Genomic DNA, 24,134 nt, shown 5'->3' with positions numbered 1-24,134 from the left:
TATCGGTAATCAGTGCGCTTCAGTTTTTGCAACTTCCATGTTATCTTTTGTTGAACACCACAGGTTATAAACAATTAGGCTGGTTTTATAAAGTCGGAAATGTCTAGAGCTGTTGTTGCCTATTCAGAGGATGTTTCTAGGTATTAAGTCAAATTCATTTTAGGCACTAGACCTTTTCAGATTAAGAAGAAACAAAGATTATATATATGTGTGTGTGTTGCACTAGATATTTTTATGTTAAGTCCTTTCTTGTCTGTATTAGCTTAAAAAGCCTGCTTTCCCTCACTCTCTTTTAACGTACACATTTTGCTCCGTGCTCAGTTCAAACAGCGCCTACTGTGTAAAAGTGGGACAGTCATTTGATACCACAAAACCTGGCATATATTTTGGGGGTTAGATTCTTATGAGGTTGGGGTGTATCCTTCCACTGTTCAAAGAAAAGACGTGATACATTAAGCCATTTATGAAAGTTAATTTATGTCTCCATAATATATGTTTGCCTGGCAGTGACTTCCCACTTGTTTCACGTGGTGGGATGAGTTGATAAATTTTTGCCTCAGGTCATCAACTCACCCTACATAAATGTCAGACATGCAGATAAGAGATTCCAGTGAAATTCCAGTGAAAAAGTGTTTGCAAATAATACATTTGACTTTTGACTTCATATGTTATGCTAAAAATATATATGGAATACTGAAATAGACTCTTTCTAGTGCCTTATTGATATATATTAGGAAAAATTGCTTTCTAAAAACTCATTTATTTTAATAGTTTATCTTACTGCAGTGTAGGAGAAATTTAACAGCTGATAACACTTAATTAAAGTGGGCTTTACAGGATAAACATTCCCTCCTATGCATGATGTGTTTCTAAGTGTCCTTTGAGTCAAATCTGAAAATGGACTTGGATATTTTAACTGTACATATCCTTAAAGCACTATGCAGTGAAGCCAAATTCACAGTGAGTTGTCTCAGCACCTGCAAAGGACGATCAGAGACTCCTGCAGGACAGAACTACATGCCCTGGAAAAGCTCTAGGAGGAAATGAGAAACCCTCTTTGATCACATTTCAGTTTATAAACTGATTGAAGAATTAAAACATCCTGTGTTGTTCCATGTATGCTAATGAGAACTCACTTGGGTTTAAAAAAAAAAAAAAAAGACAACTGACTTCCTAATTCTGACCTTTCTTCTTCTCTCTCCAGTGGTATACAGATGAAGACCATGGGATCGCCAGCAGCACAGCACACCAACACATATACACCCACATGAGCCACTTCCTAAAGCAATGCTTCTCTCTACCTTAGCACCTTGGAACAGCATGCCATTTAAAGCTTCTGAAAAGCCACTTTTGCTCTCATTATCTCAAAACTGCACCATCAAGATGACGATGTTAAAAAAGTACACTCAAATCAAGAAATGTAAGGTTACCTTTGTTCCCAAATTTCATATCTATAACCCGAAGTAGGGACTTCTGTCTTTGCAACCTTACGGAAGTTTGAATTATTCAGTCTGGTTTTGTTTGTTATTTAAAATCACTTCCATATCAGTTAGTGAAACAACAAATAAGAATTGTTTTTATGGGAGCTTTGCAGAGGTTCCCTGGGCAGCATTTTTTTCTAACTGGACTAGACTTGTTCTCTTCTTGGAAGGAATGGCAGGATGTGGGCCGTGATATCACTGAGGCAGGGGTAAGAAAAGAGGGGGTAGGGAGAGAAGCTGGCAGGGCGAGGCTGTGAACCCCAGTCCAAGCCTGCTGACCCAACCAGGCTGCTATCAGCTCCTCGAAGAGCTGTTCACAGCCAGACTGGCACAGTTTTCTGAGAAAGACTATTCAAACAGTCTCAGGAAATCATATATGCAAAAGCACTGACTTCTGAATAAAACCACAGCAGTTGAATAGACTCCAAAGAAATGAGAGAGAAACTGCCAACAATGCAGGGCCCCCAGGTGCCAGTTATGGCTATAGGTGCTACAAAAACACAGCAAGGGTGATGGGAAAGCATTGTAAATGTGCTTTAAAAATACTGATGTTTCCTAGTGAGAGAGGCAGCTTGGAACGGAGATGTGAACACATCAGCTTGCCCTGTTAAGAGATGAAAATATTTGTATTGCAAATCCTAACTTGAAGGAGTCTTTGCATCAGTTTTTCTTATTTCATTTCTTTGAGCATCTAATTAAAAGAATATTTTAACTTCCTTGGACTTGTTTTTAAAAATTGAAAATTAGCTACAAATGTGTGTAATATGATTCCCATTCTACATACGGTGGAATTTCTCCTGGTCAGTAATAAATGTGCCTTCATTTTTTCAGAGGTAATGAGTTCTGTGTCTTGAATCAGACCTAAACTGCATTGGCATATGGACACGCTTACTCAGAAAGGCTCTTGTTTATTTTGCTTGTTATCCCAAACTGCCTCGTAAACATGGAGAGGGTTCAGTTTTTGTAAGAAATAGATACATAGAAATGTGTTAAATTAAGCAATTCATAGTGATTTTATCTAATACATATACAATTACTGTTATCATACATATATATAAGCTTTTGAAAAGTCAGCTCAAAATAGTTTGGGTTATTTATATAATACATACTATATCATTTTATTCCGGGGAACTACGATGAGGCTCATAATATCAGATAATCTCGACAGTATCATCTTGGTAGCCCAGATGGCTCAGTAGAAGTTAAAAAAAAAAAAAGTCAACAACTTAAGTGTTTAATTATTTTTGGTTGACATAACTATATTAATGAAACCATGCATTTAAGATGCTGAGATAACTGAGGACGCATAATATTTTTGTTCAATTATTTGCAAAATGGCCTTATTTTTAAAAATTGATTTTATGAACTCATAGTTTCAAACATAGCTGGAAAAAGTTGTCCCAGACACAATGCGTTACAGCATAAAAATCTAAAAATGGAAGAACTGGAAAAAAATCTATCAATTCAACATGAGACTGGTGAGTCATGCATAGGAATGAACAGAAGATTGTGAAATTGTTTCAACTGAATTTTCAGCGCATGGCATTGAGTAATTAAGTCTCAAAGTATCATTCATTCATCGGAACATAAGCCTTAATTAAGTCTCAAATATCATTCATTCATTGGAACCATAAGCCAACCTTCAAACCCTATAGGGCTCTTGTCATAATTCTAATAATAGAGTGCAATCATTGTGAGTAGCTGGACCAATCTTTGCGGAGTTCTATATCCAGAAAGAGTAATCATAGGTCATATGTTCACATCATGGATTGTATTAGTAATCATAAAGCAAATTAAGTAAAAATTCTCCTTTTATCTTAATTGAAACCAGACATTGTGCAATATCAGGTATTGTTCAGATATTAATAAGACAATTTTACAACAGTAGATGTTGTACAATATCAGATACTATACAGATATTAAGAGGATTATATAATATCTGATACTGTACAACTATTGTACAATGTCAAAACTGTATGAATTTATTGTTCCTTTAGTTTCAAAACGTGCCCAACGTTTCCTCTGGAGCCCAGAGGTAATAAAAAAATCCCAGCACGTATTTTTCACATAATGAGGGTTGCAAATGGTGATGATGTGACCGAAGTTAAAGTAAATTTCATCTGACCCTCATAGGACAAGTTTTACTCTCCAGTAAGAGTTTTAAATTAGTTTATTGAGGAAGGAAGTTAAATTGACAAATTCGAGATAGACTTAGTCTGAGGGTAGGTTTGAAACACACAGGAACTAGTCATACCAGTAAGATGTGCAGACTTGCCTGCCTTTGACTGTCACAGCCTCACAGGCACCTGGATGCTAAGATCCTTTCGTAAACAATCTGTTAGAGTGCACTGGTGCCCAGGAACACACAGCGCCAAAGGAAGGGAGAAATTGTCACATCCCTTCTATGGATACAGTGTTTCTTTTTAAAGTTTTGATTAAGATTTTTAGAAAATCACTTTATAAATTATTTTCCAACTTTTTAAAATTGGAAATCTTGCCAGAAATGGTTACATATCTCCATGCTTTCTTAAATAACCAGCATAGACCATAATTCAATGCATCGTGATGACTCAAGGCCACCACCATGAAGATCAATGATCACATCAGGCTGTATGTCATTCTGAGTGTTTTATATTCACAGGTGGTCACTGAGGCTAGTAGTTTCACCACTTGGCATTTGTTGCTTTTGCTCTAAGTTGATGTGAGAATTCCAATTTATAAAACTATTAGATTTGTACAATATTTAAGATTCAGTAAGCTCTAAATGAAAAACAACACCAAAACAGAAGAAGGTTTTTTTCAGAGTAAAGTAAGAGAATTTTGTTCTTCCAACTTTGTGACAGCAGTGTCCGAGAACAGTATTACATACATCCTGAAAGATCTGGAGTGTGTATTCAGGACGTCTGAGGGACACGGATGGTTGAGAATGAGAGATGAATGTGGGTAATAAAGCGTAACGTCACTATCGTTAAGAAAAGCTCAGAGCGTGGGATTAATAAGACCAATGTCATGCTCAGTAGAAATGTATCATCTCTCTGAATGTCACCTTTCTGTGACAATATTAACATTTAAACTCAAGGCTTTGAATTAATAAAAAGAAAGATAATTTTCTTACTGCCAAATTGAGAAGGGTGTCTTTTCTGGAACTGAACTCCAGCAAACTCATTCAAAATTCTTATTCTAAATAATCTTTCATCTGAGCAGTCACCCCAAGTTTGTCAGATTATTTAAAACACATGTATGGTGAAAAGTGTGACCCATCAAACAAAAAAAACTCTAATTGCTCCAATTAGTTTCTCCTATCCAAAGTCATGATATTTGTGACTTGTGAGCAAAAATACTATTTCATTGAGTAGGTTTGGTTTCTAGTGTTAATCACAGAAAGATGAGTGACAAAGAAAATGTAGCATACTGAGAAGAAATATTACTCAACCCAATTCTGGTTGCATGAGCCAGAGTGACTGCCTGGTCAAGGAGGAAGGTGGCCACATCTTGCCTCCTGCTGGACAGTCAGTGCACTCCAGCCGAGGCTAGGCGGACGTGGGTTAGAATCTCAGCATCGACACTCACAGTGCGAAACGTTTTAAAGAACGTTGCTTAGCCTCTTTGAACCTCAGTTACTTAATTTGAAAGAGATACCAAAATACCTACCTCCCATACCTGTTGCATTGCTGTGGAGGTTTATACACCATGCCTGGTTTGATGATTCCATGGGTTACACCAGTTCTCCCCTTAGGCGTCTTGTGTCCGCAGGTTTTGGGCATATGAAGGTGCTCAGTAAGCTTTTGCTTTTGTTCCGATGCTGCCATGTCAGTGAGAATCCTTTCTGGATCCTTAATGATTCTTAATAAACTGAGAGGCCACATCTTCGATATATTTTACTTATGATTCTGTCTACAGCCTTTTGCTGGCTGAATAAACAGCAAAGCACAGAAAGAACTTGGCTCCGGAGAGTTACAAAGAAGGGATAAAACACTATCCTTACCTTTAAGGAGCTTATAAACAAATGGAAGAAATCTATGACTCTACACACGCTTGAAGGTAAAAGTACCTAGATCTAAAGCTAAGTCTATGGATGGATGAGATAAGTGGGATGAAAAGGTGAGCAGGCGGAGGGTGGTTTCTGGACTCATATGAGCCAGCCATTGGCTGAATTTTGTACTACACTTAGATTTCTTTAATCATCTCAGGATTACTGCTGATACCATGTTTTTCTGAACATTTTTGAAAAATACAAACCAAAACATTATATAAAGGAATGCTCTATGTGAAAGGATTTATCATAAAGTTCTTGTGCCTGTAGTTACTTACTAAGTACCTACAGAATATGCTTGAGCCTGTTTTGTTTCAATCATAATAAAAGTTTATAGGCCACTCAATGAGAGCTTGGTTTGAGTCTCTGAGAATCATCCTGAGTACAGGATCCCTAAGGAAATAATTTCACTTTCCCCCCACTATGTTTTCTACCGTGCTGCCAGACTAATGTTTCCCAAAATGCATGCCTCTCCATTACTCAAAACTCTTAATGGATAAAGTTGAAATACCCTAACATAAAATTTAACATCATTTATAATGTCTCCAACTTGTATTCCTACCTTTTCATACAGGTCCCGACCACACTCCTAACACTCCACCATATTGGGCTCTCTGCTGGATTTAAAATATGTCATACATCACATATGTCAGGCTCTTGTTATACCACATATATTTACTTTCTATTTTATTTTTTCAATACTGACATGTTTGAGATCTTTGCAGTTCTTGGAGTAGGTTTCCTTCCCCATATCCATCCTAATTCATACGCTACCTCTTATATAACATTTTCTTCAAACTTAGCCCTGCTCAAAATCCCATCCTTGAGTTACTCACTTTCATCATACAACCAACTCAGTACACATCACATTATGTTACAGGTATGTGTCTACCCTGCCCTTAGAAGCGAGGCTCACAGTCCTATTTTCAAAGTTCCAGCACAAAAAGTAGTGGCCATTACACCAATAGAAACTGTAATGAAGTGACAGCTGTGTCCGTGAGCTACAGTTTTCTAAGGAAAACACCGAAAGAGCTCTCTAAAAGTATTACGAGTAAGCCTTGAATATTGGGCTTCTCCAAGGGGACTGATTACAAGCAGATTTTCAAAGTAGATAGTTAGAGAATCATCATATTACCCAAATTACTCTCATAAAATGTTCAACTGGTTGTAATCTCATTTCATTGTATGAATATACAAGAGAGATATATTGGAAAATTTGGAGAGCAATATTGCAATTATAGTAAAATAGTCCCACACCCAGGAGCAAAGAGGCTAAATTTCAATAGAAACAGAGGTAGATCAGTGTAGGTTAAAAAAATAATGAGCCACACTTTTAAAAGCCAAGAAAAATCCTAAAAGATTTAGGGATTGTATTGAAATACAAGTTGCTAGTGGATCATCAGTGGAGACTTTCTATAAGGCTAAACGACACCAAGGAGATACTCAAATTATATTTAGGAGAAACTTCCCAATACTGAAGGCTGTTAAGTGATAGCAATTACAAAGTAAACTCATGAGTCAAGAGGAGAATACTAACCAGCACATTACAGTTCTGAGTGCAGTTACCTCCATAACATATTGCTAGATGGCTACAAAAGAATACTGGTCCCGTCTGATCTACTGTAACAAACAGGGAGGAGACAAATTTTAGAAAATGCTTTTCCCATGAGGGGTAAAAACCGAAGCCTAAGGAGTTCTAATAATGGGAAATCCTACTAAGGCTCTTAGAAGCTTTTACTAGTCATGGGTACAATGTCATCTGTATCTAAGTCACTGCTCTCCGGGAAACTGAAGAGGTACATCCTAATATAGCTCTCATCATAGTTTGTTCATACGGTTCAAATTGTTTGAATACTCTCGAAATGTCTACATCACCAAGTTTGCTTAACATCAGGGGTGTGTCTAAATTTAAATATTACGTTCAATCAAAATGTTCTACATTGATAAGGAAAAAAAGACAAAACACTTTGCATCACAATTTAAAATTTGCAAGGAAATTAGTTAGGATAAATATTTATTTCCACATAACATTTCTTAGTTGTGAAAAACACAATATCCTAGTCACATTTACACATTACTTAAACTTTGCAATAAATTACATTCAAGATATTCAGTAATTTTGACCAGGAATCTGAAATTAGGAGGAAATAGATAACACTACATTTTTCTTATATTTTATATGATTTCAAAATATTAAGATTAACATAGGGATAGCATTAAAATTCACACAAGAACAAAATGACTATAAAAATACTCAGAAATACAGAATTTCATTGGATATGAGTGCTTATTCAAATAGGTGATCATGTGAAGGTTTTAATTCACTATGATCATTTTAAACAGAACAATTATTAATATATTAAAACACTAGGAGGCTGCTTTTGGGACTGACTGGCATGTACAGCTAGTCTAAGTCATAAAACAATGGGAATGGTTACATGTAGTATCTGTATTATAAAATACACAAAGGCAATGCATTTGGCATGTAAAGTTTCTGTATTTTTCCTTGGCATTTATAAACACAGACTTCATTAACTACAAACTCTTCTTATATTTTTTAGGCTTATGTTCCTTAAACGGAATGGCTCCTTGAAAGATTGTGAGGGGAATTTTACAGAAGGCATCAAAATGTTGAACCCGGTGGAGGCTTTGTTGTTTATTTCCTTCGTAAGCGTAATCACAAGAGGATTTGTTTTGGGTGTTTTTTTTTTCACTTTTCATGTACACTTATACTCAGAATATTAATTCATAGTTTGGAAAAGCCACAGGGCTCTGAATTATTGTAAAACTGGACACTGACGATTATAAGGCTGATGATCATTGGTAATTCTTAGGAAACAAGAGCACTATGAGATTTCATCTTTATTAATTCACATTCACTTGAAGTGAAACAAAATACTGTATTTTTAGTAATGCTCAAAAATTCTTAACTTTCCTTCCTCTTGTATAAACTTAGTAAAGATGGATTATTTCATATAGACTGAAATATCTACAGAAGCTTCTCAAACAGAATCTGAAATTTTCATTTAAAAGATTATTTTTCTACAGCATGCATTTAATTAAAATGTGGAAAAGAGCTCTGCGGAAGAAAAAATGACAATTGGAGACCTATCAGTCTAACATTAGAACATGATTCAGAGCAGCATTAAGCAGTTCATGACCTTTAGCAGTGGAATAACTGTACAGGAGTGGAATTTCATGTACAATAACTCACCATGTGGCATTCCACAAGTATGTATATAATAGGTTTATTTGGAAAACACTTGTGGTCAATGGGAGGTAAATTTAACAGCATATTTCTGATAAAGGTTTATATTGAAAATCTCACAAAACCTACAAAGTTTTTCTGAAGCGTTTCATACAAGCCTAGTATTTGATCATGTAATCACAGCCTGAATATTAAGCAAATACTACTTGACTCTTTGCATTAGTATCTGATTCGTTTAAACAAGTTGTGAATAGGTTTCCATATATATTTTTCAAAATGACTTTAAGTTTTAGTTACATACAAATTCTTAAGTATTAAATGTATCATATTAAATCAAGGAAATGCATAAATACAATTATTAAAAATGCTTTCAAACTAACTTTTCGATTTGGGTCTTTTGAAATAAGTCACTAATGCTAAGCTATAAAAAATAAAAAGAAGTAAGACTACCTTTCAAAATTCTTCTAAATGAAATTATCAGGTATCTTCAGGTCTCTAAGTAGGAAAATACAAACTAGGTAATATGACTTATCTCTTTAAGAAAGCTATTGCTCTCGTAAAACCGACAATGAGAATCTAGTGTTTACAAATGTCTAAAATACAGCAAGGAACAGAGATTCTTGCATTAGCTATTGTATATGCTCACAAGGGTGTCTCACCGTTCAGAAGTTTAAACACAGAAATGAAACGAGTATTGCACTACTTACAGTATGAAGGTGGGTTTGGGATGAAAGACAGAATTTATAATACATGATCAAAGCAGTTTTATGAATAATTGTGGCACTCCTCTCATATATATGTAAAAAATAAATTGAAGATCAAGTCATAGACAAGTCTCCCTGTCAACACCTTTCCCTGAGTCAGCTTTCTTCTCTTTTCGGCTTTCAATGCTACAGAGGAAAAAGGAGAAATGTATTATTTCAATCCAGCATGGCTACTGGGAGGTCTGCTGGTTCAGACACAAAACCCATCAACCCCAAAGCACCACAAGGGCCCTTAGGCATTGCTCTTTCATGCTGCAAAGCATAGATAGATAGCAGCAATTAAAATCCTCTGCACTCAGTGAGACAGAAACCAAGAACTGCAGAAAAAGGGAAATTCAAGAAACAAAAACTAAAAAACAAAAACCAGACATTTTAAGAACAGTACCCAAAGCATGCAAGATTAATACCATGGTCCTCATTTGTGCAAATGAATCACTGATGATTGTTGAATATGCCATTCATGCCCCTGTCTTAAGATAGCACTGACACTATGAATGACATAAACAAGATGGATGTCGCAGTAGGTATTTCTGGGCCCGGCTGCAAGTGGCGCATCCTTTGTGCACAGACTGGATTCTGATCTTTGGTGAGAACTGCGTTATCGTCCAGAGGACAGACACGCTTCTGCTGGTCGGGATGACCCGGTCACCCCGCACACTGCCCTCTAAACATCTGTGCCGTCTCTTCACAGACAAACCCTCCTCCTGTCCATCAGAGGAAGCATGTTTCACCCCACTCCTTCCAGAATAAACTCATTCCCAAGTGGCTTCTGTTTTAACTGTTCTCCAATTAATTAATCAATGGGCAAACTGGTAATGTGACTCTATCATTTTTTTAAAAATATTTTTCCGATGTTCACTTTTCCTACTCTCATTGACAATTTTCACGCGAAATTCAAATAATGCGCTGACACGCATGAAGCTCACACCAAGAGTACATGCATGCTCCCGAGGGGCAGCTCTGCTCCCTCCCGGCCACGTCTGGCGCGGGCCAAGACGAACGCTGAAGCCCCTCCCGGGCCCCTGCTGCCGCCGACTCGAGGGCAACCCACACCCGGCCGCTGGGGCCCTGAGCTGCAAGAACCCACACATTTTTACTGTTAGCTTTGGCTCTTAATATAACTATGACATAGTTGATGGTGGGGAAACCCTTGGTTTTATATAACTCTTCTCCAAATAGGAAAGGGACAGTTAAAGCCCCCTTTTTCCTACAGGACCTCCTGTGCAGCTTTCATAGTGGTCAATAACTTAGACACATTCTAAGAGTGTGTTTTTTAAATTGTTTTTCCTCCAATTCAAGCTAGAAACAGCCCTTCTCAGTTGTCACCACCACCCGGCGCCATCAGGTAAGAAGTGCCGGAGCTTCTGCCATCTCTGGCGCGCCGCCAGCACTGAGAGCTGGTGTGAGCGGGTGTCGACGGCACCCGGGTTTGTGCCTGCCACACTTCTCAGCACACAGTACTTACGGGTCAGAGCAAAGCGACTTTTCCTCTTTTCTGTTCTCCTTCCATGAGAAGAGATAACAGTGTGCACATGATGTGCTGAGAGGCTTAACTGTATTTTTAACTCCTCTATCTGCATGACTCACTTTCTTCTACTTTAAGTTCCTTTCAGATGACAAGTGTCTGCTACGTTACTTTCCAAATTTTTTCCCTGGGTGCTACCTGGCTCCCAGTGTCTTCTGCCAAACAAAGCCAATGAGAAAAGGCAGCGGCGGCAGGTGGAGGAAGCCCTGGGCTTGGAGTCGGAAGATGACCTTCAGCTTCAGGAAGCTAAGAATGAGCTGTGTGACCCTGGACTAGTTGTCTAATTTCTCTGGGGCTTGGTTTCCTCATCTGTACATTAGTTTTGGACTAAAAGGCCTCTAAATTTTCTTGCAGCTTGAATGTCAGATTTCTGAGGCTGGTAGTCTCAATTCCAATGAGCTCTAACTTTTGAAAGATAGAAAAGCACGTTCTATCTGTAGGAGACTGTGGGGACGGAGACATACTGGTCTCTACACATGCACAGTTCCTGTGTGCACAATGCTCCATAACCTTTCCATGAGTGAGCAAATTCCCAGTGACACTATTAGCCACCAGGCAGTGAAAAAGAAAAAGCGATTCAGAAAGTCAGTATCATTCACAGACAAGCTTCCTCCCGATGTTCTACTTTGGTCATACTGGTTGTTTAGTTCCAAAACAATAACCAATTAAATGATGGGGCTTTTTTTTTCCCCCTCTTTAAAACCAGTGGTTCTGGTATCAGATCAGATTGCAGCAGTGAAGCAGAAATTTTATAACCAGCTCAAGACGTCTATGAAAAAATATTACTGACTTGAATCTTCTCAGTGCATGGCTATTACTCTCTTTATTCCCTGTTACATTCGTTTTCAGGATGCCAATCAATTCTAAACTTCCATTGTAATCAATATATTATATCAATATATATTTCTTAAATGTATATCATATCTATTACTTGCTACTACAATAAACAAATATTGCATATCTATTATACACCAGGTACTTTGTAAGGACCAAGGGACACAAGATGGATGAGACAAAACATAAAGAAGTAATATTTCAAGAGAGGGCAAAATGTGACCCACTACCTTCATGCTGCCAGGCACTCTATGAAACTGTTATTTGTCAATGACACCATAGTAGTTGATATACACAACATTTACCAAGCAGTCATGAGAGGGCTGAGGCCTAGGAAATTAGAGCAAAGAAGCATCCAGCATGGAAGGGGGTGGGGGTGTGGGGACAGGAGAGCAGGGGCAGAGTCCCTAGACCCTAGCCTCTGCCACCAAGGCAAAGCCGAGTGCTGCCAAATACCTGCCCAAGAAATGCTGGTCTTGGGTGTCAGCGTATCACAGCAGTTGCTCACCTACTCTGATGCGACGTGGTTTTTAATGTGACCTATTTCTGTCAATTCATTTAAATAAGCTGTGGAGGAGCTTGTCCCATGCATGTATAGTGCTGTTGAACTAGGATCAAATTAGACATCCTGCAGATGTGGTAAAGCCTGCAGTCAGTTCTTAGATCCTTCTTTCAGTTAAGCTGGGTAAATTTTTTATTTTTTATTTTTTTCTTTGCGGTACGCGGGCCTCTCACTGCTGTGGCCTCTCCCGTTGCGGAGCACAGGCTCCGGACGCGCAGGCTCAGCGGCCATGGCTCACGGGTCCAGCCGCTCCGCGGCATGTGGGATCTTCCCGGACCGGGGCACGAACCCGTGTCCCCTGCATCGGCAGGCGGACCCCCAACCACTGCGCCACCAGGGAAGCCCTAAGCTGGGTAAAATTTTTTGGACAACATAAAGCGAATGAAATAATGGAGAAAATATAACTGCTATTCCAAATTCCACTCAGAAAAGGTATCTAGGCTTCTCTGATAGGCATTAGGGCCTATAGTGGGGGATAAGATGAAAACACCTAGCGGTGGGGTGTCAGAGACTGCTGGGAAGCCATCTGAGGTCTCGAGAGAGAGAGACCCTGAGAACCTGGTCTTTAGGGCGTTTTTTGCCAATGGACACGCTAGCAGGTATAGCATTTTTACAGTTCCTGGTCATCACACTTCAATGCCTTCAACAGATACCAAGAGAAAGCAGTGGCTTGGGGAGAGTGTTGCTGTTGTTAGTATTGGTGGCTTTAGGAGTTCTGGAAGCCACATTCTTTCTGCCAGTTTCCTCTGTTATGAAGAAGAAAGACTAACCGAGAGATATTTTTCCCGTGGAAAGCTACAGATTTTATCACACTTAAAAGTAAAGAAAACTGGGTAAACTTTCATTCCACAATAGTTTTGAATCTCATGTTAGTGGGAACATAGGTTCAAAGAATAAGAAAAAAGTGGTTATATGAAAATATAAAGGGTGATCTATTTAAAGTTGCATCTGCTTTTAGGCACACTACATTGTTCACTAGAATTAGTCTACTGTGAGAAGTAATCTGACACATATTTTAAACAATTGAGTTTTTCTGGTGAAAAGCATCACTTGACTTATTTACTTTAAGGAGTACCTAAAATATCATGACATAAAACTGTTGCTTGAACCAAAGAAAAATAGAGAAAGAGTTTTCACTATGGATCTGTAGAGTACAGGAAGAAAAGCAATCTCTAAGTCTGATTGTCTCAAACTCTACACATATTCCCATGGCTGGCATTTTACTTTGAGCTCGTAAACCTAGAGTTCACATTTTTAAAAATCAGAGAAATGCCATATTTTTAATGAGAAAGGGTCCACAAGCATATATTTCAATAGGTTTGAGAAACTGCCCTTCTCATGACTGATTTTCTTCCAAGACGTCTAGCAAATCAGAGCTACTGTGAGGATGACTCTATCAGACTGTGGCAGGGATCTTTGGGAAAAGAAGATAAAGCACGTTTTAGAATAAAATATTACTTCTGCTTGAGCCAAGCAAAGAAATACATGAAGATTTTAAAGCCTTGTTAAAAGACAGAAAATATCAACCAAAAGTCTTTGAGAGAGCCTGTTGAGTAACTTACATTAACCTCCTTTTGGAGCGAGTGGTGGAGGTATTCGAAGGAGAGAAAGAGAGGGAGAGGGGGAGAAGAGGGAGAAGGAGAGAAAGAGAGAGAGAACATGAAGTAATCCCCCAGCTTTATGGGGTGAAGACTCCTAGACTCTCTGCACATCCACTGCTGGTGTTGTTTATGCTGTTTAAGATAGATATGACACTGAAGCAGCATGCCATTTTGGGGTGACAAAAACCATCCATAAGAGATATCCTCTAAGTCTAATATCGCCTCTTTTTCTAACCCATGTTTCCAGATAGTTCTCATGAAGATAAAGCTTGGAGTTTTGGAAGCATGGTGGTGCATAAATGTAAGTTCCCAGCTTTGCAATTTCTTAATTCAAGGGATAAATTTTCTTTTTCAAATATAGAAATTTGATGTTATTATTAAATACAGTTCTAAGAGGTTTGTTGATTTATATATGATGCATTTGTATAAGTCACGTGGGGAAAAATGTTTACTCAAGTTTCAAACCCTCTTAAAGAGCTGAGCGGTTATAGGAACACTGTAAACACTCAGTGTTACACTGGATCTAAACCCAAGACTCTCCACGCCTTTTGCCTCCCCAAAACTCGCACAAAGAACATAGGCTGACCAGGTTTCTAGAAGACACCATTTAACAAAAGGAAATGCAACCAAGGAATAGGTTTGAGGGAAAGGGTCTTACCTTTGGGGAATCAGCTTCTAGAGTGATTAGGAAGGGGAGCTTATGACAAAAATGTAATATAAAAATTAAGTAGAAAAAGTTAATTTAAGGTCATGAAAATAAAGGAAATTAATAATTAAACACCGTCCCAAATCCCTCAATCACTCTTTAATAAGAAGAAATATCGGCATAATACAGAGATTTCCTTCAGATCAACATCTAAGAAGACTGGATGGTTTGAACTCTTATTTATAAATTCTGGAAAATGCAGTTGGAAATCCTGCGATGACTCTTGATATTTAAGGACACACTCTTCCCACCTCATGCATTTAAAACTATCATCCACAACTGCAGGAGTTGTTTGTAATGTTTGCATACAGAGAAGAAAAAGTGGATAAAACTTTCTGAAACTGAAAGTTTTGGGGTAAAAAGGTTAGGGAAGGTTTTTCAGGGGGTTGGAATAAGGGACTGGAAATAATCTAAATACAAAATTACCATTGCATGTGCCATATGGGTTTTACAAAGGACAACAGGAGAATGAAAAACGTGGTCAGACATCTAAGGGGGTCCTGAGAAGTGGGTGATGAGGGAATACACTAAAATCCTACTGCAAAAGAGTATGCTAAAATGAATGTCCAAAAATGTCCTGCATTGGGACTCATTTATAGCACCATTTCTCCCCACTGTCATAGTTTTGGAGTGAGCTTTAATTTTGAAAGGGAGATGTTGAAATCATACCAACAAATGTGATAATTGCGATTTCTATCCACTTTTAAAAGAATTTTCTGAAAGATTTTAGATCTAAGTTCAATGGAGACCAATGCTATTCTTTTAACGGATTCATGTCATTAAATGACTGGGATCATTATAAATTCACATTATTTTAGAATTCAAACCTTTTAGAAGGAAAGCTTGACTCCTTATCTTTTGAGTTATCGGCAGTAATCAGAAGGTTCCTCCACAAGGCAGTCTTTGACATTTCATCAGAAATATTGATCACAGATGGATCATCTCTAGATAGGAGTTTACCCAAAATGAAACAATAAACATTAAATAAGAAACTGCAGTTATCTAGCGATAGACGCTAAATATAGGACAGTCTTATGCCTCTGTACAGTATTTTTGATAATTAAAAATTAAGTATTAAATAGTTCTCTCCCAAAAAACGATGAAGAATAAAAATCTAAATGAAAGATTCTAGTTACATAGAAACTGGTTTGGGGTACAGTTTTCCTAATCCATTTCAAATGACAGAGTTTAGGTTCTGCATGTTCATTGCTGGGCCTCGTGCCTCTACATTCATAGTCCAGCAGAGCTCTTCACCCCTCTGCTCAGACTCGACAGTGGCTCCCACCCACTCAAAGTAAAAGCCCAGTGGATGGGCTGTAAGGCCCTGTCCCTACCCTTACCCTCTAACTTCACCTTCTGCTATTACACCCCTGGCTCCTTCCTCTCCAGCCACAATGCAATGGCCTCCTGACTGTCCTGGGACACTACAGGCTTTCTGCTCCCTCAGGGCCTTGTACTTGCTCTTCCCTCTGCCTATAACGTTCCTTTACGTGGTATAACCCTTTCCTTCCTTAGTTCAAATGTCACCTGCTCAGATAGGTCTTTGCTGACTGCTCCATTTAAAATTTCTGTTTCCATCGTCTCATAGCAACCTCATCCCTCTTTTTTGCTTTAAGATTTTGTTGCACTTTTCACCATTTGAAATACTGTATTACAAGACTTGTTCATTTGTTTTTTTCCTGTCTCCCCCACCTCTACTCTACTTGAATATAAGCTTCACGAGAACAAGGATTCTTGCCCATTGGTCCATTGCTGTTCCCCCACGACCTAGACAGAGCCTGGCACTTGGTATCCACTCGATAAATATTCATTGAATAAATGAAAGCAGCCTGTGTATTTGACAGAGGTTTTTCCAAATGACTGGGGGAGCCTGTAATATCAGGGCCTGTACTATGCTGCATGCAGTTTTTACATTTTAAAACTGCACCAATTATAGGTGCCATTTAGAACTCTCTAAAACATTCCCAGGGCTAGAAAGGCAACCAAATATCAACAGAGATAAAACACGGGCCAAGTCAAAGAAAGTTTCATTGGGTGAGAAATCAGCACTCTTCTTACCACACGTAAAAAAAGATTCTCTGCTGTGGAAAAAGTCATGTTCTACAGAAATTCTAAGCTGACCTCACATGCCGCTCATTGTGGACATTCACAAGAGGGCAACAGATTCAATTTTTAAGAGGAACACTGAGAGTCTGAAGCAAAACAGGTCTCACAGGCTCCTTCCTTGCCCAATCTGGACATGTGTTCTTTAATACCTCTAATTCATCCAGCCCTTGGTAACTCAAAGCATGAAATCAACTAGTTTCCAAAAGAGCGTCATGTAGAATATAAGTTTTTCATGATATTATGTGAAAAAGACTCTTGTGAGCAAAAGAGTTTAGAAAATGCTGGATACAACAAAGTTAAACTTTTTTTTTTTAATGCCAGTACTAGAGTCTTTAATGTGCCAATGTGCATTGTGAATCTCTAAATTAAAATGTGGTATGGAACATTTTTCAGACTAATTAAACCACAAAATCCTTTTAAGAGGGGTGCCACAAGAGACTAGGTAGATTTCTACAGAATCCAGTTGGGAATATGCTGATTCAACTAAACAATCAACAGGATTTTAAAATTTAAATATTGTAAAAAAAAAAAACAAGAAAGAGAGAGAGAAAGAAAGGAAAAATGCCTTCTAGACTTGTGCTCACTCTTAAGTGGTAGATGATAATTATATTTTTCAAATCTAGGGAATATGGTCTTACAGTCAGACCCTGAAGATCCACTCCTATTTTTTAACACTATGAAAAATCTCCTCCTCAGACAAACGTCTTCTATGCTTTTTTACTGGTATGGCCCTATATTATCCTTAAGCACTTTGAGATCATATACATAATTTTTTGCCAAATACTTTCAAAAGTTTTATTATAACTTAGAGGAGTCTGCTTTTTTCTCTTTTTGCTCTGTCTTTGTGCATAAAGAAGATTAGCACAATCTTCTTTATGGAGAGTGACATAAATATTTCCTAAAACGACTGGTATCACTGAATCCTTCAATTCAGGAAATGGCTTATCTCTTTGGAAGTGTCTTTTTGAAGGGGTAAACGCTGTTTTTCCCCGAGTTCATTTACATGTGATGAATTCAGTAAATACCTAGCTCACTTATCCCAGAATTGAATCTTGACCTGTCTTCAGGTACTACTTTCACAGAATATGAAAGAGAGCTTTCGTATTCACTATAAAACAGAAGAAGACTTCAGACAACAGCTCCCTGCCTCGGTTCATTTTAAGCAACTTGGTTATAGTCAGCGTCTAGTGGCAGAACTTAGTACTGGGACAGGGTAATCTAACACCTAGTTTCAGTTCTTTCTACTCTAACATAACGTCAACAAGCCTCTATAGTAATCCACACATACGAAATTCTTCAGTAGAGTGTATAACAACACATTCCAGTACTCATATTGGTGTGTTCTTACATTTATATCTTACCTATAGTGCCCCTCCAATGGGAGTTGTACTGTGCCCTCATCTTCCATAGCCAGCATACTTTGTTCTTCCTGGCAAGATAAATGTAAAATATACAAAGTGAACCCGATGAGTCTCCACTTTACATTAAAGAAGAAACAGAGATTAATGGTTCACGATCTCATTAACCTCAGAACCTTCCACTTTGTTTGCATTTATTAATGCTAGCACGGGTCTTTTCAATAAAGCATCAGCTACCGAGAACATAAGTAATTAATGAGTCTTATACCACAAAGTAATTTAAATGCTAACAATAACCTCCCTCATGTCACTCAATGTAAAACATAGTTATTTTCCAAGAAGATTTTTTTTTTAAAATAATCTAAATTTTACAAGGACAAACATATGGGTAATGTAATCGTTTTCATTGTTGAAATTACATTCCCAGAATGCTCTGTTAGAAAGGAATGAGAGATGTATTTAGGGCAGTGGTTTTCAAACTTTAGTTTATATCAGAATCACCTGGAGGGGTTATTAAAAATACAGATTACTGGGCCACACCTCCAGAGTCTGATTCTGTCGGTTTGGAGCAGGGCCCAAGTAACACATCTAACAAGTTTCCAGGTGATGCTGATTTTGCTGGTCCGAAGACAGTAGTTTGAAACTTGGAAATAGACAGTAGAAGATATCTTTCTCTATGGACCAAAACACAGGAGTGCTTTCCACTTAGACTCATCGTAAGCTTTTGTTTTAGGCTTCAGATTTCTTCTTACAATGACAATATTCCACCCTCCCCCAAAGGATGGTAATTCTTCATACATTCACTTCTTCATATATAATGTTTTAAGAGTATATCTTTGGGATGAAGATAATCTTATGTAGCACTGAAATGTCCTGGTTTAGTTTTCAATAATGTTATAGTTAACCTTTTTCCATGTACCAAAAAGTAAACATAGTTATCTCCAGATTATAGCTCCTGTTTCATGCATTTATTTTCAAGTGGGTCAATTAGGAATATTCAAGTTTAGAGAACTATTTGGGGCCATTTAAAAATGTTAGAATTATTGGCTCTAATTTCAGAACTGGAATTTTAAGTTGTGTAGAGATGAAGGGCTAGGTGACTTTCCTGACCAAATGGGAACTGAAGACAGAAAACAGGGAAGGCCCTGGAGCCTCATTGCTTTCTCTCTTTCAATAGCTTAGCAGTAGCTTGGCTGGTCTAAATCAGGTTCCAGAAACACATGACCTTTGGCTGATGTCATTATTCCTGGCATGCAAGACTGTTCCTAGGGTCCTCAACTTGCATGCTGCCTAGTCTAAAGAACCATTGCCATATTTCTTGTTACTGAAAGAATATATAACGTAATGTGTGGGCAGGTCTCGTTTTTACTCTTGAAGGGCTCTCCCTACACATCCGACCTGTGACTAAGGCAGGCGCCCCTCTGCTGGGACCTTAGCCATGCTGCATACAGAATATCTATGCTCAGCCTATGCTGTGAATAATGGAGAGGCCAGGGGACTGTATGAGATCTGCTACTTCTCTGCTTATAAACTACACCCCCCGCCCAAACACAGTGTTATATTTATACTCTGCAGTGCTATGGGCATGTGTCTGTTACCCCTTTGCATTACAGGAATTCATTCTATTCTCTTTCCCTGTTATTTTTCAAGGAAAATTTTTCTTTTAAGACCTCTCAGATGTACATTATTTCTTATATATTATGACTATTCCCCATGCTATTTGGAGATACCATTAGTACTAATCCATGGTGAGTAGACAGTATCATTGGTTTGAAATTAAGCATTTGAGCAGAGCTAATCTGTAGTCTAAAATGATGCATGCCTTGCAAATGGGTTAGTCTCTATATATGGAAATAATACATGTGCCATATTAATTTATATGCACATCATTGAGGCCATGGGCAGAACATATGTATCCTTTCAGGAAGAAAAGGTTATCTTAATGCACATGGAAGAACATAAAGAGAAAATATTCAGCAACCCCAAACGTTATTTAAGTAAAACCAAATACAAACAAAATGTAATTCTTTCCTTGGTTGTCCACTGAAAGGTAAGCTTGGTATGTAGTATCTTTTCTGACCAACTTGGAATAAAATGTCAAGAAGTCAGGTAGAAAAGGTTTAATAAAGAGTAAAATTCAAAAAAAGCTGAAGAGAAGAATGGTGCCATCAGTGCTTAGGTTACCTGGCAGCAGAAAACTAAGGCTCGAGATTCAATCTAACAGCAAAAAATTGGACCAAAGCTTTGGGAACAATTTTGGTTTTTTCCTCAGATGATTTTCCACTTTTCTCTCAAATTGCTTTCAATAATTATTTTGCACTCTGTGGCTTGTTAGCATGTGTGGGCTTTATACTAGTCATAATTCTATCCAAACAAAAACTCATCACCTCTAAAGATAGCATTTCCAAGCCATGCTTATCTGAAGAGAAGGGTGGCAGAGCAGCCGCTGCCTTCAGTGCCAGAAGGAAGCTGGGTGGGCCCCAGAGCTCGGGGATAGAGGGCCGGCTGCATCCTAGGCAGCACTGTGAGGAAGCCAAAAATTGAGACTTTCTGGGGAGGAGCAGTCAAACCAGGCACCAGCCGTCATGACAATCACAACCTAGTTTATCTCAATCATACAGGAAAAGAGAGAGAAAGCAGAAAAGCTTACTGGGTATCCTTCACTTTATAAGTCTGAAGTATCCTAAAATGAGTTCCATTCAGCATTTCATTTACACAGTGTCCATCAAAAAATATGCTGAGCTCTACAACATGGAGATTTTACAAAGGATGATGATAAAAATTTACCCAAGAGCACCTAAGGGGTTTTGCCAATTTGACTAGAGGAATGTCCATATTCTGATTTGAACACCGTCTTTTAATTGAGAAGGCCAAAGCATTGTTTGGATACTAAATAAATGAAGGACAGTTAATGCTATATCCAGTAAAAGGCAGAAAAATAGAGGCTTAAAAACAAATCTATTCAATAGCACTCAAACATTTACTGAGCATGTATTATGTGCTAGGCACACAGTGAACAAAAAGAATAATCCAGGAGCTATTCATGAATCCATTCAGCAAATACGTATTAAGCATGATCTTCAAGACAGGTAATCTGCTAGGTACTGGGTATACAACAATGAAAAGAAAGCCATAAACCCTACTCTCAGAAGATGAGAAGGATAGGACCAGAGGCAGTGGTATCTGGGCCAGTCTTATCTGATCAGTTTGGTAATAGAAAGGAAGAAATTTAGGTGGGAAGAAACAATATGGGTCAAGGATAAAAGGTAGGAATAAATAGGACATGTTTGCACGACAATGAACAACTAGCCTGGCTGGGGCCAAAGGCCTGTGCTGAGTAGAAAAGGAAAATAAAATCAGGGTTAAATCGTGGTGTGTTTTGATGAATAAGATCTTATATATAAAATTACATCATGAATCTGAATTATAGTTTGTGATAGTGTAAAAGATACAATTCATGTATTATGATACCTAACAAATGCTCTACCTAGTGAAATAGGTAACATCTGTTACTGTATCCATTTCTCATGTAAAGTCTGTATCTATGTAGGAGCCCTCAAATAGCTCAAAGTACAAACAACAGCAGCACAGAGCCAATGTTCATAAAGATGTCTATCGTATTAGATAGAGAAAACATTCAGCAGTTTTAGAATTCATAGATCTTAAAAAACGGAAGGGACTTCCGTTACTAATTACTAATAGAATTACTAATTACTAATAGAATAGATAATGCTACAATTACTAATAGAATAGATAATGCTACAAGCATCACACATACACACACACACACATATACATACACACTTATAATAATTTGTAAACTATAAAATTTTATATTTATAAGAGGTATTCCTTAAAATTTCCAATATGTAGAAGAGCCAATACATACAACAACTCACTTTAACAATGAAAACTGAAAAAAAATAGGGAGGAGGAGTAGTCTATACAGAATTCATGGATGCAACATGTTTTTTCATCAGAATATTTGATTCAGTTTCTCTAATTGACTTATCTAAATTATTATAAAATACAATAATTCTTGGATTTAGAAGACTATATTCTGGTGATGTAAAGTCTGTGGGTTTAGGAAAGGTCTTGCCTTAAATTTTAGCACACCTCAGAATCACCTGGAGGTCTTGTTAACACAGAATCTGGCCCTATCTCCAGAGTTTTGACTCAGTAGGTTTAGAATTCAGATTGTAGCAAGTTGACAGGTGTTGGCTGATACGGCAGAGGTCATGGGACTACACTTTGAAAACCACTGCTTGAGGAAGAAGAATATGCTCGCCTTGCTCTAAGATTCAATTAGAAATAACATTTGCCTGCGCAATAATTAGGCCATGCTTCCCAAATCCACAACCAATTCTGATCTTTCTGAGCAGTAAGACACGCTCTCTAATTTGTTTAAGTGCACTTGTTTTTAGATTGCTTTTCCATCTTCTTGGCCTTGCTCATGAGACTGCTTCATACAGATCACAAGTCCCACTCGCCCCCCCTCCTTTTCTTCCCTACAGCATACATGTTAGAGTGAACCTCCCACAAACCAAGAGGTGTCAATATCATGATCACTGCACAGGGTTGAATTTCCAGGATTTATCTAACGTTAACCTCCTTCTCCCTCACCGAGGAGCAAACATTCTGCTGGGGCTTACTGCTTTAACAGCAGCCCTTTTGTCAAATGTGTACAATGTCCTAGAGAATACTGAAGTAGGAAGGAAAGCGTGTTGGTACTCTGAGCACATTTGGACATCCAGAATTTGATTCTGCAGTCTTCCCTTTACACAGAGCAATGTGCAAAATGTCAGGGTTCCAATATTCATTTCTATCCTGATTATAATCCTTTCTTTCTAAAAACTGAAGCATATGCATATGCATATGCATGAAGTACATGAAAATTTGGAACAGAAGCTCTGCGACCTTGGACTGGCCTGTGTAGCTATTTATTCTGCTTAACTCATTATTGAATTTTAAGGTCAAACTAATGTTTTCTCAGTGCCATAGGACCAGAAGTGGGCAACTGATAGTGAAACCTTGGATGATAAAGGTACAAGCTTGTAACTATCATCAAAAGGACAAGAGGTGAGACTATTTTAAATTCAAGTCTCAGGGAGCTGAGACATTTCTGCTCTTTACCATCTTTCCAGATCACAATCAAAGTTATGCAATTAATTTGAGTAATTGCAGAAATGCAACACTTTTTGGAGAACTTGTTCATTTACCATGTTAATGTACAATCTCTTGGAAGACTGAGCCTTGGTATAAGATGCCAAGTAAGAAGATCACATCTTTCAGTGGAGTCCATAGCCTCAAGCAAATGGAATACCGAGATCTGGGTGACCAAGTAGAAATTCAACCAGAATTCAAGTTTTAGTGTAATCCTTCTTAAATCTTCCTACTCTCTATACTGATCATATTCTTATAATACTAATTCCAAGTTAGAAAGTTAATATCTTTAATTTAACTTTTCTCTCTCCACTTCTCAGATGGAGAATTATCTCTCTTTGCACTGGTCAGAACTATATTTTAATGTTCAATTATGGATTATTTCTTGACTGTATTATTTGTTTACTTGTTTCTTTCCATGTACTGAGGATCACATTAAAGTATCATCATATTAATCTATTTGAGAATTTAAAGGTCTGTAAACCTGCCTGATTAATGTATTACAAGGCATTTTCCCTTACTTTTTCTCATAGTCCGAACCGAAGGATACAGCTGTGACTTTGCCTTAATAAATCTTTAATCTCTTTTTGAATCCTTTTAGAAAACTTGAGTTCTAGGAATTTTAGTAATATTTAATTACTTCTAAAATCTTTATAACAATCAGAAACCAGTCAACACCCCATTGGCGTACAATGGGTTTATAATATAAAAAGGTTAGAAGCTCATTACATAGCATCTCTGCCTATCTGAAGTTAATAAATTCCAAAATGGACATATGGCACACACACATATA

The 24,134-nt window shown here is 37.8% G+C and overlaps 2 protein-coding genes across 6 annotated transcripts in view; one reads left to right on the top strand and one right to left on the bottom strand.

Annotated features, from left to right (window-relative positions):
- The window catches only part of DPP4 (dipeptidyl peptidase 4), a 77,507-nt gene extending 75,194 nt beyond the window's left edge, over window positions 1-2,313 (top strand). For both annotated transcript variants that reach the window (XM_065880267.1, XM_065880266.1), the window contains exon 26: window positions 1,205-2,313. In XM_065880267.1, the coding sequence (XP_065736339.1) occupies window positions 1,205-1,306 (102 nt within the window). In that variant the 3' untranslated portion in view covers window positions 1,307-2,313. The remainder of the gene's footprint in view (window positions 1-1,204) is intronic.
- A 7,232-nt stretch (window positions 2,314-9,545) lies between these two features.
- Window positions 9,546-24,134, bottom strand: part of SLC4A10 (solute carrier family 4 member 10) — a 221,952-nt gene continuing 207,363 nt past the window's right edge. For all 4 annotated transcript variants that reach the window (XM_065881067.1, XM_065881068.1, XM_065881069.1 and 1 more), the window contains 3 exons: window positions 18,182-18,249; window positions 15,542-15,658; window positions 9,546-9,612 (listed from right to left, as the gene is read on the bottom strand). In XM_065881067.1, the coding sequence (XP_065737139.1) occupies window positions 9,546-9,612; window positions 15,542-15,658; window positions 18,182-18,249 (252 nt within the window). The remainder of the gene's footprint in view (window positions 9,613-15,541; window positions 15,659-18,181; window positions 18,250-24,134) is intronic.

Source organism: Phocoena phocoena, chromosome 7, assembly GCF_963924675.1.
Source record: "Phocoena phocoena chromosome 7, mPhoPho1.1, whole genome shotgun sequence".
NCBI classification, from domain to species: domain Eukaryota; kingdom Metazoa; phylum Chordata; class Mammalia; order Artiodactyla; family Phocoenidae; genus Phocoena; species Phocoena phocoena.
The sequence above is the reverse complement of the archived record's forward strand: the minus strand, read 5'-3'. Positions and strand labels throughout refer to the sequence as shown.